Below are 16,908 nucleotides of genomic sequence, written 5' to 3'. Positions count from 1 at the left end.
GTCGGCGGGAAGAATGTTACCTTAAAAAACTATTCAGCTTAAATTTTGTGAAGTCTTGTTCTCTCTCGTTTTCGGCTATGGTCATTAGGGACTTTAAGAACCGAGGACGCCGTGGGTTCGAGACGCGACCGGAAATGACTCTTCCAATTTCAAATAGAGAGCGCATGCGTGTGGCGTTTTCTCCCGCTCTCGAGAACGCGGCCCGAAGAGATTTCGCGTCGTCTGGAAAACGTCGTATTTAGCCTTGTTGTTTAAAGCTTAACAACCTATTACAACTATTCTGTCAATTGGCATTAAAATGTATTGTCTATTTGAGGGTTAGGCATCATTTTTGAAACGAAAAGGGTCCGAGTTGAATGGTTAAAAACGTTTTGTTCCCTCCTGGTAAGCATGCACTTGCAGAAGTGATAGCAACAGCCTCGTCGAGCAGATCTTCAAAGTAATTCATCTAATTATCCTTGATTTTATCCTAGATAATTTAGCGGGGATTATTCTGTTTATAGGTTGAGTCTCTACTAGAGCCGTGCTTGATAATTCATGGTGTTCTGAAAAATGAATTTCTGAATAAGCTTAAGCTATTTTTCACAAATCATAAGAAGAAACATAATTCGTTCTTTTCCCCGTTATTACTGTCATAAGGTGTAACATTTCAAAAGGTAATACATATATCTTATTAACCAAGCGCGATGGCCGTACTGGGAGAATATCGGCCCGAGGTCTTGATAGTACGGACCGAGCGCAGCGAGGTCTGTACAAAAAAGACCGAGGGCCGATATTCTTCCAGTACGGTCCCGCGCAAGCTTGGTTTATAAGAGATTTATTGTACGACTGAAGTTCAAAGGGACACAAGTGCGGTATCATTCGGGACCATTCGGGATAGTGCCCGGTCCAGTACTGAGAGAATATTGACCGGCTATGGAACGTTTTGATTGGTTGATTTTAGTTATTGGCCCTCTGACTGCCCGAGTCGTGTAATAATTCAATTTATTACATTGCTCGCAGCGCCCGTGGGCAAGATGAAGTGATTCCTGTGTTCTGATTGGCCCATCTTTCCCGCTCGGGATTGCCCGCATTGATCTCGCGCATGAGAAAAATAGAAGTAGAACTCGTTCGTAATTCTTCGACAGTTTCGGCAACGGAAACGCAAAAAGCCGCAGAAGATAGTCAAAACTAAGAAAACAGAAACGACTCTCTCGTGAGTTTGTTGTGCTACAAACACAGTTGGCTTTCTTTCCTAGCTCTCGAGATAAATAAGTCATTCTTAATTCTGAAATGAAGCGATATCTTTTTGCAAACGCATGTATACAGTGGGGGGCTTTGACAGATCTGTTGTTGTAGTACTTCAAGTTTTTATTTGGTTCAAATTATTACTGAGCCATGTTGCAGATAACAATCAAAACTGAAAACAAACCAAGAAAATTAGAGCTCAAAAGAGACTATATTTGAAGGTAGATGATGTTGCCTACCTCAAATGGAGTTTTAGTTACGTGAATCTTTTAAATTATCAACATTAGGCTTTCAATGTATCATTCCACTTCTGTTATTCCTGAAAGTGTGACGTTATGGGTGAGGTCCCTCTCTCTCATGATTAAAAAAAAATCACACTTTGTGGAATTTAAATTAGCTTTAAGATCTACCACAGCAGTCAGGTTTCGATTGAAAGGAAAGAAGGTTTTCGTAGTGAATTTTATTCTAATATTCTTTTTGTAGTTGTTTTTAAACAGCAATGTAATGTACTGGACAGAGCAGCACAATATCAGTATACTACGCAAAGAGGTAGTGTTTGAAAACCCCTACATTCACGAAAAAACGGGTCTCCCCAGCGTAGTGAAACTTGGAAGAACATTGTAGATGTTCCAAACAATGTGATTACGGCGCCACACCTCAACTTCAGCGAGATATATGCGAGCAGCGTTGAGTTCCAAATGAAATTTGCCGTGAGGATGTCCGTTCTGGGACAATGCAAATTTGGGTGAATTGCGTTGTTGTTTTGCAGAGGACGGGGAGAAATGTTCAAAGATTAAAACACACGAGCTGAGCTTTTGTCCAGCCCATTAGATATCTTGTCTTGCCATCCAAGTCCTCGTTGCCGAGGCCGACTGGTTTGCTTATTAATGTTCCTATTACTGAAGGATACACCTGTCGTGTGCTTTTCAAAATTCGTGGAATTGACTGCCCTCCGGCTGGTAAACATTAACACTCCAGGAAAGGAATCGCTTTCATTCTTCAAGCCCAAATGAGAAAAAAATCTCTAGTTTTCTAAGCATAATATGTTGATCGGATTTAATGTGAAAACTCGTTCATCAAGAATTAGTAATTATTCGTTAGTTAACATTTTAACCTCGTCTGGTAAAAACTCTTGAGAAGCACTGACCAACGGTTATAACTGCTCCACAGAATTCCAAGAAAGCCCTCCACATCCTCCTTAACAGCCCATCTTCTTGCTCTTCATTCAGAGGAATTTCTCTTGGGGTGGCCTCATTTCCTTCATTAACGGAGGAGCGGGCAGCTGCCGCCGCGCTTGTGGTGTCTGTAGAGCTGTCTGGATATTTCAAACGGCTCTCACTAATTTGGTAGAAATCTAATCCAGTCGAAATACTCATTACATCAAAGCATTTTATCCACAGATCCGAGAGCCAGTCCTCACATTCGGGAAGTTTAATTTTTTTATAATCTCCCGTCGGAACGATTGGAATCTCTTGGCGCACTTCCAATTCAACCCCAATGCTGGCCAGAAAATCAATGATTGCTTTTTCCCAGAAGTGCTTCTCCCCCAAATAGTAAGTTAGGTCATCCTCTCCATCTGGATCCTCGGTCTTCAAGTTGGCAAAAGTTAAAGCCACTACACCACTCTTCCAAAGTTTACTCCCAAAAACCTCTGTCAGGGTGCGCATTGCATTTTTATCCGCGTCATAGAACCGTGTATCGGCCATACTGATGCAGTAAATCATAACATCGACCCGGCCCCCACTTAACTTGGTCTTCATGTCCTGAAGATACAGTTCTTCATTGTACGTTCCATCTTGCAGACCTGGCGAATCCCACACAACTACTTCAACGCCATAGATCTGAGTGCAGTACGAGGTGATGGAGTCGGTAAAAGCACTTCCGGCGCGACCTTCCTTCGCAACTCGCTCTCCAACAAGAGCGTTTACAAGACGAGATTTACCCACTCCGGTCTTACCAGTAATAAGGATAGACAAGCGATCTTGGCGTTTTTCTGAAGACCATTTTAAAAAAGCAGCCTTGAGTGATTCTGGACCTTTTTCGGGCAATTTTTTGGCCATCCTTCACAACCTCAACCGACACAACTGATCAGCCATAGATCATGGGAGAGAGGATTAACTGAGGCCCTGGGTTGAGGAATGTTCTTACATGACCAGAAAAGCTGCGAACATGCAGTAATGGCGGACAGTTGAAATAAAGAACGTGCGCGATGGTGATCGACTTACGTCCGTACAGAAAACAGCTTCCTGCCTTGGCACTGTGGTGTTTTTTCGGAACCTGCTTTTATTCGTTTGTAGCGTATCAAATGTATGGCGAAAGAGGACGAAGGAACAGGGTAAGTTGACTTAAAGTTCGAACGATGTTGTAGCGGAGAGAGAGGTGATAATCTGGATATTTCATTAGGGGAGAGTTCCGTGTTGTTGATACTCATTCAAAGATTCTTTTATATTATTTTAGACATCAAAGTTTCAATTGAAGGTAACGGTTTGCGCACTAGTGTGTATTACAAACCTACAGACTCGCATAATTACTTGTTATATTCGTCTTCGCATTCATCTCACGTTAAGAATTCCATTCCTTTTTCTCAGTTTCTAAGACTTCGTCGTTTATGTAGTGATGACTCTGATTTCCACCACAAATCAGAGTTAATGTGCCATTTTTTCGATAAACTTGGTTACCCTGTTTCTGTCGTTCAAGCGGGTTACCACCTCGCCCAACTTATTGATCGAAATTCAGCACTACAAACGTCGCATAAGGAAGATTCCGACCGCATTCCATTCACTCTCACGTTTCACCCTCACAACCACTCAGTTAAATCCATCATTCTTAAAAACTTTAAATTACTTCAAAACGATCCAGAGACAAGCACTATTTTTTCGCAGCCTCCGCTCATTTCATTCAAACGCGACAAAAACATAATTAATTGGTCAGAAGTTCTTTTCAGACTAATGACCAACCAGGCACTTTTAAATACGCTCATGCACGATGCAAAACGTGTCCTTTTTTCATTCACAACACTGATTAAATATCGGACCTAAACGATCCATTAAGATCACGGATCACTTCATGTGCACCTCGGCCAATGTAGTCTATAGCACAACTTGCACTTATTGCAAAAAGATATACATCGGCGAAACAGGCTGAAGACTAGGTGACCGACTCCGAGAACACCTTCGAGACGTGTAAAGGAATGACAAGGACACATCGAAACCAGTCGCCAGACATTTTAATTTACCTAATCATTCTAAGCAACATGTGGCAATCTGTGGTCTTTCCTTACACTTAGGTAGCACAGAAAGCTGTAAAAATCTTGAACAAAAGCTCATCTTTCAAACCAGCGGTCTAAATCCCACAGGGATCAACAAATGCTTTTCATTCCACTAATTTATTCTTGTTTTTCTCGTTGCCATGTTCCCACCAATAACGTAGCTCCATCTTCTGCCTTTAAAAGCACACACAACCCACAATTCCTCTATTCGCTCCGACGAAGGGCTAGCACTCGAAACGTCAGCTTTTGTAATCGTTACAGTGGCCAATTTACCATTTCAACTTTGTTGATATATCCAAACTTTTATATTATACCTTATTGATTTGAAACCTTGAAAATTTGTAATTCGTGCGTAATAATGTGTCGATCAGTTTGAAACCTTGACATCCCAACCGCTGGGCATTTGAACTTAGGACAGTTGCTATGTTAAAATGCTCATTCTCTGGAAAAATTTTTCAAAAAAATTGTGCTTAAAAGCCCCACCAAAGAGCCAGATTTGATATTCAGTTTTTTTTTTCTGAGAGGAAAAATCAGTGATCATTACTACCCATCAACTAAGCTAAAACCAAGGCTTTGTAGACCTCTTCTTCTGAGCCGTGCATGCTATTCGCAGGAAAAAGTGAACTAAATGTCTTTAAACATTTTCATATGAAAAGACTTGACACTTCCAGTTCAAATTCCTCATGCCAGCCTGGTATGGATGTTAAATTATTATGTCCCCAGACCCAGAACTGAGTCTGCAAAACGGAGCTCCTACACTACAGAGGATCTGTTCTGTGGAACAGGATTCCCTCAGAGATTAGAAAACTGCCTAGTTTAAATGTTTTTAAAACTTCATTTCATGGGAAAGATTTTTCTGATACTCCATTGTAACTTTTATTACCGACAATGTAAGTTTTTGTATTTTCAACATTATAGCTCATAGTTCCTTATTATTCACAATGTAAGTTTTGTATTTTTAATATTATAGTCAATAGTTCTTTAGAGTATTTTAGTGTAGTTTAAACATGATTCCTAGGAAGACTATGTAAAATGATACGATTTCGTGTATAAATAAAGATTGATGATGATGATGATGATGATCATTTTCATTTTCAAGATCCCCACCTGACTTTGACCCAATTGTGGTCAATAGTAAGGAGTTAGAGTACGTTCATAAAGCTAAGATGTTAGGTGTCACCTTCTCCGTCGATCTCAAATGGAACGCACATGTAGATGAGACAGTAAAGAAAGTCAACAAGCGGCTTTACTTCCATTAAAGCGCGCCCAGGTTAAGTCTAAGGAGCTCGTTTTATTCTATCTTACATGTATTAGATCTGTTATGGAATATGCATGCGCACTCTTTCACAGCAGTCTACCTCAATATTTATCAGTTGATTTAGAAAGATGCCAGAAGCGCGCATTATGTATAATTTTCCCTGATAAAGAATATGACAAGGCGCTATCATGCATTGGGCTTATCTCGCTGCATGAGTGGCGCAAGAATATTGCCAACAAGCTCTTTTCTAACGTTCTTGTACCAAATCACAAGCTGCATAAGCTCCTGCCACCCAGGAATGTATCTAGGGTGGACTTAAGGAAAAAGCGCGCTTTTAATTTACCTGTGGTTCGTATGAACAGGTGCCATGATAGTTTTATCTTTCATCATTTACGCACGCTTTGTATAAGCTGACTCTATCTATGTTACCTAATTTTTAATTTTTTAAAAGTATGATACCATTTTTATATATTTCGTAAATTTGTAAATGAATACGTAACTCAACCTTCGGTTGCATTGTTTTTCAAATAAACTGTCTATCTATCTATCTATCTATCTATCAATCTATCTATCTATCTATCAATCTATCTATCTATCTAAATGTCCTTATGTTGGCCAGGGTGGGGGGGAAAGTGGAGGGGTGATGTTGGAGCTCCAAATTGATCAGCTTATGACACCAACACAGAGGCCTATAAGTTACAAGGGGTGAAGGTTCTGAATGACATACTTAAGTTGTAACAGATGAGAGTGTGGACCTTTTGATTCCTTTAAATTGGGTGTCAAAATTTGCTAACCACTGAATAAAATGTTTTGATTTCGACAGACAAAGCTTCGTGTTATGCTTGGGCTTGAGCTTCCAGAAGCCACTGGAGAAGATAAGGAATGGGAGACTCTAATAAATGAGACAACTTATGTGAAGAACGATGACAAGGATCTCAAGTTCAGATGACACCATGCTGTTCATTTCTCAGAGACTTTCACAGAAATATAGGCTAGCCTGCAGAGCAGGCATAATTTGGGTAAGCTCAGGCATAATTTGAGTGCTCAGTATTTTCTTTGTGAAAAATGGTGGCTATCCTTGATTTTAATGACATAGGAAGGCTGGGGAGAGAAAGAAATTTTTACCAAGGGGGTGAGTGATGGTCAAAAATAAGGAGAGGGGCTAGGGTTGGGAGTGAATGTTATGCCTGTGTCTTCCCACCCGTCCCCCGCCCTGTACCCCCACCATCCATCTGACTCAAAATCAAATATGGCATTTGGAGAAACAATCATGAGCTGATAACACTACTTGCCCTAATAAGATGCCTGCACTGCAGACTAGAATATAGGCCAGCTGTTCGATGAACAGGTTTATGCGACATTTACTTTGTACTTGTGAAAGGTCTTGAGGTCAACATTTAATATTTGCATCTCTGTACTTTAATAAATTCTGAATACCTTTCACAAAAGAACTTGTTAAAAGAGACATGTTGAAAGTGGTTATTAACTGCGTTGTTGTGAATTTGCCATTTTAAAGTATTGCTGAAAAGAAGTGAAAAGTTGATGTGCAAGATCCTTGAAAAAAGCAGTGTTATGGGGGTTCACTGATAATGTCAAGTTACAGGATTTTTATCAAAAGAAATCTAGTTGCAGCAGAATAGTGTAAAGTAACAGAAGAATGTTCCCCACTTAAAAAATGAAAAATATGTTTATGTTTATTACTGATTATTACTGATGGGTGCACGCTAAAAAGTCTGGACCTGTTCAAAAAGAAGTGGTTAAAACATTGTTACCAGCAGTATAACAAAAACTTCATATTATTGTACAATTACAAAATCCAATGGACTATTAGTAGGTGCTTTATTCTCCCTTGATCTTCCAGGCATGGAGGGAAAGAAAACACAAAATTTTGCTGTGGACAAGAAGGGGTTAGGTTGCCCTCTCTTTTCCTTGTTCCATCCCCATCTCTTTTTGCTTACTCTGCCTGCAGAACCTTTTCTTTTCTTTTTAGGACGGGTTAAAAAGGCTCTGCTCGCAGGGTACTTTTTGCTCAAAGCTTGTTCCACAATGAGAGAAACATGACTGCTTACAGTGTAATGGGGTTGATCCTTAAATCCCTTTAACTCCTGGAGTGATTAAAATGTTACTTCTCCCTACATGAATAATATCCATACATTATCAAGCAAACAGGTGATAAGAATACTCAAGCTTATCAGATAGGAAAAAAACAAACTCTAGTAACTAATTTACTAGAGTATTTGAGATAAGAATTAACAATCAGATCTTGGGTGTTAAACAGTTAAAATGGCTGAAACAATGTAATGTGTGCAACAACCAGATGGGCTTGATGAACAATTTATTTCAAACACATCTATAATTTGAGACTTGTGGATTAATAAATTATAAATGCAAAGTTTATGTAACAAAGTAAGTTTTAAATTAAAAATTTATAAAATCGTTCTCTACATGAGCTTAAACTTTGTGAAGTGAAAATCCTTGTCAATGAATATCTACAAATACTTTTTATAGCAGAGTTATGGACAGCACAATCCAGTAATATTGGTAATGTAACTAGTCTTAAGAGAGGCCGCTTGCTACTAATTCGGAATGTTTTAAAAAAACATGATAAAAATACTTTTACATTTATTTCCCCCCAATTGATAAATTGTCAAATGGTATTGTTGGATCACTTGTTCCTGGTTTTTTTTTTTTTTTTTCTCAGAAAGTAGATCATAAAACGTTATTTTTCCTCACAGTACCGAAACGTTTAAGAAATCTTACAATGGTGAATAGGGTTTTGAAATATACACGTCAATTCAAAAGCAATATTATCCTAAATTTGGTTTAACGTTCTTTTCCGTCGGAATGATATGACTGACGAAGGGTTTTGAGTTAAAAGTTTAGCTTTGAAATCGAAATTGCAGTTTGACAAAAAAATATGGTTTTTTGCTCAGCCACTAAAAGGTTGATGGAAGGCTTTAACTTTCAATCGAAAAACTCTTAGAGCAGTTTTTAAGTGTCGAAAGGGATCCTGGGTTGCTTTGGCTCTGGTTAACTTCACTCTGTGATTTGTCAAGAAAACTCACGCCACCATCTCAACCAATCAAAGGCAGGATTAAAACCAATCCTGGGTCACTTGCGTGCTTTAAGTAGGTTACTTGATTTTACTTTGAGTGATCATTGATTAATGATGATGATGTCAACCTTTGATTGGGTGTTGTGATTACTATCATTTTGGTTTTTTTCGACCCCCGATTGAAGCCTGCTCTATCAGTTCGAATGACATTTTATGTTGTATGACATTTTATGTTTTTATGTCGAATGACATTTTATGTTTTATGTTGTGAACAAAGTAAATAAAGTGCTATCAATAAGCAATAAGTTGTTTTGAGGGTAAAGCTTGGATTTAAATAGGGAAACTTACAATGCCAGCGTGAAGCAATAAAAAAGGATTAATTTAAAATAAACCAATCACGTTCAAGGAAAACCCAAAATATGTTTTGATTGGTCAGTGCGTTTCGAGCGCGCGTTCGAGTTTAGTTTTCCCGCCTTTTCTTACTAGTTCATCGTAAGAGTGTTTTTCAGCGTTTTAACAGTGCACTGATTTCGGTCTCCTTGCCTGCCTATGCCCTGAGGTAGTTTTTCTCGTGTTTACAGAACTCCACACCTCGGCATAAGGATTGGTGTGCAGGTTTTGACTTCGTTGAAGAAATTTTCGTTTGATAGTTATTGTCGCATTCTTTCTTGTGTATTCTCGCAGCATTTTCTCTGCCTCTAGAAACGTTGCTCCTTCTAAACTCTCTCCGCTAAAATCAACGATTTCATCTCCACTTTGTAAAAATCCCTGGGCATTTCCCGTGGATGAAACTTCTGCGATGGAAATTGGCAGATCCCCGTACGGGGAACACACACCCCCTCCGACAGAAAATCCCCACTCGGAGACTTCACTTTCCCGCTTTACCTCGACAACGAGAGTTTTCTTTTCGATGTAATGCTTCCCTGTAAATTTCCGAGCCGAAGAGCTCGAGTTTTGATTCAACGACCAGCTGGATCCCAAGGTAGGCGCCGTATTACGCCGACCACGAGCTAAAGAACTTCGGCCGACGGCTGCTGGTCTTGGAGACGCGTACGAGTCCCAGGGAAGAGGTAGTCGCTGCTTTATAGTGAAAGCAGGCCACGTTGCTCTTACATCACATCTTTCGATGACGTTCCGTCTGCCAGCATGCATGGCGCCTGAACGTCTGAAGGTCTTTATGGGGAAGAGTAGCGTTTTTTCGTTCTCGTAAACTTGCGGTGTGTCAAAAACTGATTCCCCTGCTTTCCAGTCGTTCGACAGAGGGTGTGCCTAAAAATAAGATTAAAGCATGTTAGTAAAGTTATTTTCAAGAAATACTAAGTTTAACTTTCCTAAACTGTAACAATACCAAATTAATAAGAGAAAACCATCATCCTTTTCCCTGACCCCTTCACTGCAAACAACAGAGGATGAGATGAACTTAAGATATGCTTCGCTGCCGCCACTGAGGGATGACGGCGGAAATTTTGGTTTGTCCCTTATGCGAAATGTCACACCATCTCAACGTGGTCATAAAAAAAGTCAAGCAGACTGAGCAAGAGAGCTGCTTGAATAAGACATCAACCGACGCATCTGAAAACTTCATTGAGTCATCTAAAAACTGTGCTGAAGCATCTGAAAACTGGGCTAAAACATCTGAAAACTGGATTAAAGCATCTGAAAACTGGACTGAAGCATCTGAAAACTGGGCTAAAGCATCTAAAAACTGGGCTAAACCATCTGAAAACTGGGCTAAAGCATCTGAAAACTGGGCTAAAGCATCTGAAAACTAGGCTAAAGCATCTGAAAACTGGACAGAAGCATCTGAAAACTGGGCTAAAGCATCTGAAAACTGGGCTAAAGCATCTAAAAACTGGGCTAAAGCATTTGAAAACTGGACTAAAGCATCTGAAAACTGGAATGAAGCATCTGAAAACTGGGCTAAAGCATCTAAAAACTGGGCTTAAGCATCTGAAAACTGGGCTAAGCCATCTGAAAAATGGGCTGAAGCATCTGAAAACTGGACTGAAGCATCTGAAAGCTGGGCTAAAACATCTGAAAACTGGGCTAAAGCATCTGAAAACTGGGCTGAACCATCTGAAAACTGGGCTAAAGCATCTGAAAACTGGACTGAAGCATCTGAAAACTGGGCTAAAGCATGTAAAAACTGGGCTAAAGCATCTGAAAACTGGGCTAAAGCATCTGAAAACTAGGCTAAAGCATCTGAAAACTGGGCTAAAGCATCTAAAAACTGGACTAAAGCATCTGAAAACTGGACAGAAGCATCTGAAAACTAGGCTAAACCCTCTGAAAACTGGGATAAAGCATCTAAAAACTGGGCTAAAGCATCTGAAAACTGGGCTAAAGCATCTGAAAACTGGGCTAAAGCATCTGAAAACTGGACTGAAGCATCTGAAAACTGGGCTAAAGCATGTAAAAACTGGGCTAAAGCATCTGAAAACTGGGCTAAAGCATCTGAAAACTAGGCTAAAGCATCTGAAAACTGGGCTAAAGCATCTAAAAACTGGACTAAAGCATCTGAAAACTGGACAGAAGCATCTGAAAACTAGGCTAAACCCTCTGAAAACTGGGCTAAAGCATCTAAAAACTGGGCTAAAGCATCTGAAAACTGGGCTAAAGCATCTGAAAGCTGGGCTAAAGCATCTGAAAACTGGGCTAAAGCATCTAAAAACTGGGCTAAAGCATCTGAAAACTGGGCTAAAGCATCTAAAAACTGGGCTAAAGCATCTGAAAACTGGGCTAAAGCACCTAAAAACTGGGCTAAAGCATCTGAAAACTGGACTGAAGCATCTGAAAACTGGGCTAAAGCATCTAAAAACTGGGCTAAAGCATCTGAAAACTGGGCTAAAGCATCTAAAAACTGGGCTAACGCATCTGAAAACTGGACTGAAGCATCTGAAAACTGGGCTAAAGCATCTGAAAATTGGACTAAAGCATCTGAAAACTGGACAGAAGCATCTGAAAACTGGACTAAAGCATCTGAAGACTGTGCCATTCAAATTATTTAAAGCCTTACCACCGAGGAATATTTAAAGCTCAACTTCTAAAATAGAGATCTGCCAAGTCTGACGAACCAGCAAAAACCTACCCCTGGTTCTTCCCGACTTTTCTTGTTTCCTTTTTCATTTTTCTTTTCTCGGTCTTTTCCGCTGTAATTTTCACCTTCTGCTGTCCCCAAGAAAGAAGAGACGCGAGAAACTCGTTTGACAGGTTTAGTGAACGGGCACTCCCTCTTTGTGACGTCAATAACGGATGAGAGGGGCCTAGCGATGACACTCGAGTTGGCTGCTTCCTCGATTATGCTCCGTCTTTTCTTGGGTGAGACAATATTGTTGTTTACTTTCTTGTTGTCTTTTTTCTCTTGGTTTAGGTGCTCCATAATAGAGCGATTCGCGTCCTTGCTTCTTGCCACAACCATCGTCACCACTGCTGGCAGAGACCTAAAGATGGCCAGTGCCTGCGCATGTGTTTTCCCTCGAAGCGCCTGGCCATTCGCCTCTAGCAGTTCGTCTCCAGTTCTGACGCGACCTGATTTGGACGCAGAGGAATTGGGCAAGATATCGTTGACGTAATGATTTTCCATTGGTGTGTCAGCTCCGCCCACCAAAACGATACCAAGAAAACCATTCTGTGGCTTGATTAACTGCGCATGACGAAAGAAAACACCATTATACATTAAAACTTCCCGTGGAAAGGTTTTTTTTTTTTGGATAACGGAGCGGGAGGGAAACTGGGTGAAAAGGACTTCTCGATTTTCTATCGAACTTGAAAAATCAACACTTTTTTCTCGATCAAACAATCTTTGCCTCATTCCTGTGCATATTTTTCTTTTTTTTCAATCCACCTTAGATTTGGCCCCCACTAATTTCTTAGTTTAAATGAAAATTCAACGCCCGACGTTTGAATAGCAATTCAGATCCATTTCAATGTTTCCTTTCATTTCAGGGTATCGCAGAGCAGTAAGATTTTCCAGTGTGCGAAATAAAAAAATTGTCAGTATCAAAGAAATGTGTCTGCTGCAGCTATTTTTCTTTTCTTCGTATATGGCGAGGAGGCAAATTCATTTACGATCTCTCACATTTTAATTCAATTACTTAGAATTATCTTTATCATACAAATCTCCGCCGTAAATCAAACACTGATTCACTGGTGCCGTTTTACTGTTAATTTCCCCGCCATGCCCATCATTACTTCACGCTTGGATACACTTTACAGTTAATGAATTTACAAACATAAACTATGATAATGCCAATATTCGACACGTGCTCGAAGGGTAAACAGGTGTTGTAAAGAAGTGGACGATACGAACAATTAAGCACCACTCCGGAAAAGAATGCCTTTACTTTGATTTTGGAATTAAAGGAAAAAAAAGGAAACATATACCGGTAGAGTTCTTCGCTAGTGATATGATGGTGAAAATGCTGAGAAGTTGAAATCTAAGGAAATAAAACCAGAAATCGCTGAAATGTGATGTGTAATTTATTTATCAGGAATAATATCTGTGTACTTTATCATTTCATTTCCTATTAAGGTCAAAGTGCCCTAATAGATTAGACATATCTCACTTGATATGCCTCTTCATGAAATCAAAGAGATTCAACTCATAGCTAAATCGACCTTTTCATCATGTTCCGTTCTTTGTTTTCTTGTTATGTATCAAGTACAACATTACCCAATTGCTGCTTACATTTGGAAACTGACAAGTTATTTGAAGTCAAAGGAGCACCAAGAAACAGATGTTTTGTTAGAAGCAGTTAGAAATTACAAAGAAAATTAATCGATTTCAATAACAAATCGAACACGACACGCGAACAATGGACATCAGGTCGCGTGGCGTAAAAGACCAAACAGCCGCATAAGGAAATTATCTTTGTTGTCAGATTTCTTGCCCATTTTTTTTTTCCAACGAAACAAGAATAGTTCCGCATGGAAAGGAAAAGCTTTCTGGATGTATTCAAAGTAAAGAAGGTGAACAAAATTTTTAAGAAGTACAAAACTCATCATTTAGTTATGAGTTACAAAAAACTTGACTTCTCTCGTTCGATAACGAAAACTGCAGATAATTAACTTCTGAAAAGTTTCCTCTTTTTTTTTTCGATCGACTATTTACCCTTTGCTTCTTTTACTCTTTTTACTCTCTTATCGAACTTCAATTGTGCTTTTTGCTCTCTGTGATCGCAATTAAACTCGGCTACCCTATAGAGAATTGAAATGTTTTTATTACCTTAGCCAAAGACACAATGGAAACCTTAAACGGTTTTTTTTTCAAACATGGAACCCTTTTGTTATCCCACTATGAAAAGATGACATAAACATTGATTCAACGTTAGAAATACCGCAGCGAAGCTGCATGTTGTAGAATATTGCTTAAGACTTTTATTTGAAAGATTTCTGTCAAAGTGAACAAGATCTGCGAAGAACTGTCTACTATGTTCATATCTCGTTGTTGAAGTGCTGTATCTAGTTTCCATATTTTATTTATAAATTCAATGTTGTCAGTCAGTTTGATTCATCAAAGCCTTGTATTTCAATAACCTCGAGTAAAACTTCAATTCAAGTACAAAAAAAAAAAAACCTGCGTATACATGATTAGTACATAAAACTTAGATCGAACTCCTTCAGCTATTAAAAGGACTTCAAAACGCTTTTACTTTTTGATGTTAACATCTGAATTTCTCTAAAGATCGCTTTCGGTGGAAGTTTCTGAATGTCCGGAAACAAAGACAAATTCACTTGATCATGTACAAATACGTCGGTACAATTACCTTTCAAAAGTTTTCCGATATTTTATCTTGGGGTGTGGCGAATAAGTTTTTTTCTCTCATGAATCATTCCACTTTATCCCAAAAACGGTTTTGACTTCATCGAAAAAAATTGGATTCACTTACAAGAACTTTTTATTTGCTTTGAAAATGTAAGCAATCAAGTAAAATTTGTTTTGAACTAATCTCTCAAAACTACGGAAATCCGACTCTTTATCAAAGAAATCTAAACAGCTTGAAGGCTTGCCAAGTTTTAATTGTTTTATTTTTTTTTTTGAGAAGCGAGGAAAAGGAAAAAAAAAAAAAAAATTTCCGCATTCTACTACTCACGATTGAAAACTGAAATATTGAATGACATGGGTAACGTACCTGTATCGAAAAAACGCCCTCTTCTTCGCCTTCTTCGCTTTCTTCCGGGAAGGCGTTGTTGTTTGGCCTTCCTTGTGTTTGATTATTTATCTTCTTTTCCACTTTGGTTGACCAGTAATTCTTCACGACTGCTCGAGGACTGAAAGGCTCAATTCGCGCCTTTTGCTTCATTGGTTCCCGGTCATTGAACATACTCTTTGTGCGATTGGTAATTTCTCCCAGAACTCTTCTGTCCTTCCACAAACTGTCTGCCATTCCTTTAGCGTCAATCGGCTCGCAAAGACTCGGGTAGATCTCGTTTGGAAAAGGCGTCTTGGTCTTGGCGTAAAAGTTCTCGTCGTTCTTCGAAGTTTTGCCTCTAAAAAAGTTGTAGGCCTTTGACAGGAAGGACGTCGAGTTTGGCGCCCGCATATTCGGTGAAGTAGTTATGGCTCTAACCGGCATTAATAGTCTTATAGCGCGCGTTACAGCCGATTCATCGGTAGATATCCCGCTCTGAAAGGAGTGATTCTGACTGTACCAGTTGCGGTTTAGAATGTTACCAACTCTTCAAGCGCTCTTTGCCATCAACCTGCCCTAGGTTTCATTACATCTGTTTCGACGGGCCTCGTGTTTTTGTGGTTCGTTCTTTGTTTTTCTCGACCCTGACAGTTTCGAATAATTAACATAGCTGTGAGTGAATGGAAATGCAAATTGCGCGCGAAACACCGGTCACGCCAGCTACCTGTTTGCAGACACTCAATATACACTTGCTGAACTTATTCGTCGAAGCGTATCATCGAACACAGTATTCCAGAAGCCCTGTCAAACGTTAAAGATTTGCGCCTTGGACTGTTAATTAAACCTGATAACTGCGTAAAAGATATTGTGCATTTACTTGTAATGAGTAAACAACAATTCGCGCTTTTCCTTTGAAACATTTATCCACTCTCAACACGTGTCCCTTTTACGAACAAGCCTTTGCCACACTTCTACAATATAGCACGTGCATGGGCGAGATGGAAAGTCTTGTGTTTAACAATTTATTCTTGATGCACACGTGGTTAACTTGTATAGCATTCCGTGTTTCTTTGGTTAGAGCAGCAGAAATTGTACCGATCTTGGTGAAAACCCTGCTAATGAAATAATATTTTCAAATACTTTTGGTAAAATCGACCTCGAAAGAAGAAACACTGAAAAAATCGATGCAAACTGTTTTTTTTTTTTCAGAAAACTGGTTTATTAATGACCCTTTTTTTGTCCTTCTCGGCGGGTTTTTCTTTTCTTTCCATGTTGTAAGTTACTACTTTTAAAGTTTTTCGATCATCGTTAGAAAAGGTGGCAAATATTTTCAATGTTGAGAGATAAAAAAAACTATTGGTCAAACCGAGGGAAAAAACACATTTTCCTCTTTCTTGACGTTTTCTTTGGGAATGCCTTTTCTTCGAGTTCACTGTCAAATGAAACGGCTGATCAGAAATTTATTTTTGTCTAGATCTTACACTGTAGTCGTTGTTTTACTGTTAACTACCGGTTTTGAGCTAATGCACAGTTTTGTATGAATTCAGCAGGTGCTAATCTATTGTGAATTACTTTCTCCCCAGTTAGAAAGTTTCTTAATGCAAATTCAGTTCGAGTGCAATGAGCTTAACTTTTGCTGCGCATGCGTTTTGCATAGAAGCAAAAAAGTGCACTTAATTGTGGTAAAAGGGCCATATCTCATGTCTTAATACGTGTTACTTAAAAAAACTGGATCCTTCGGTATATAAGAACTCAGTTCGACATTTAAAAGTGAATTTCTCTTGCAAGAAACTCATTTAAAGATCAACTTACTGCCAACGGCCTTACAAGACCTTTCCCACACCATTTTACAATCATTTTAAGCTACTCAGCTTAAGATACAATTTCCTTGGTTGTAGAGGTGACAGAGAGAACAAGGAAGCACGCTAAAAGAGGAAGGGGTCCTATTTCGCGGAAGCTGAAAAGCCCC

The 16,908-nt window shown here is 39.2% G+C and overlaps 2 protein-coding genes and 1 long non-coding RNA gene across 3 annotated transcripts; 1 reads left to right on the top strand and 2 right to left on the bottom strand.

Annotated features, from left to right (window-relative positions):
- Positions 1-1,650: 1,650 nt before the first annotated feature.
- On the bottom strand, positions 1,651-3,287 carry LOC148724773 (uncharacterized). The gene has a single exon (XM_088729826.1). It carries the CDS (start codon positions 3,285-3,287, stop codon positions 2,337-2,339), a length of 951 nt encoding a protein of 316 aa, XP_088585952.1. The 3' UTR covers positions 1,651-2,336.
- A 140-nt stretch (positions 3,288-3,427) lies between these two features.
- Positions 3,428-8,197, top strand: LOC148724772 (uncharacterized). Its single transcript, XR_015990475.1, has 2 exons — positions 3,428-3,562; positions 6,577-8,197. It is a non-coding gene; the product is annotated as an uncharacterized LOC148724772 (long non-coding RNA).
- Positions 8,072-15,778, bottom strand: LOC111328580 (uncharacterized). The gene is made up of 3 exons (XM_022933048.2): positions 14,940-15,778; positions 11,897-12,451; positions 8,072-10,077 (listed from the first exon to the last, which is right to left on the bottom strand). The coding sequence occupies exons 1-3, from the start codon at positions 15,381-15,383 to the stop codon at positions 9,322-9,324; spliced, it is 1,755 nt and encodes a 584-aa protein (XP_022788783.1). The 5' UTR covers positions 15,384-15,778; the 3' UTR covers positions 8,072-9,321.
- Positions 15,779-16,908: the final 1,130 nt, after the last annotated feature.

This window comes from Stylophora pistillata, chromosome 8 (assembly GCF_964205215.1).
Source record: "Stylophora pistillata chromosome 8, jaStyPist1.2, whole genome shotgun sequence".
NCBI lineage: Eukaryota > Metazoa > Cnidaria > Anthozoa > Scleractinia > Pocilloporidae > Stylophora > Stylophora pistillata.
This window is presented reverse-complemented; position numbering and strand designations above follow the sequence as displayed.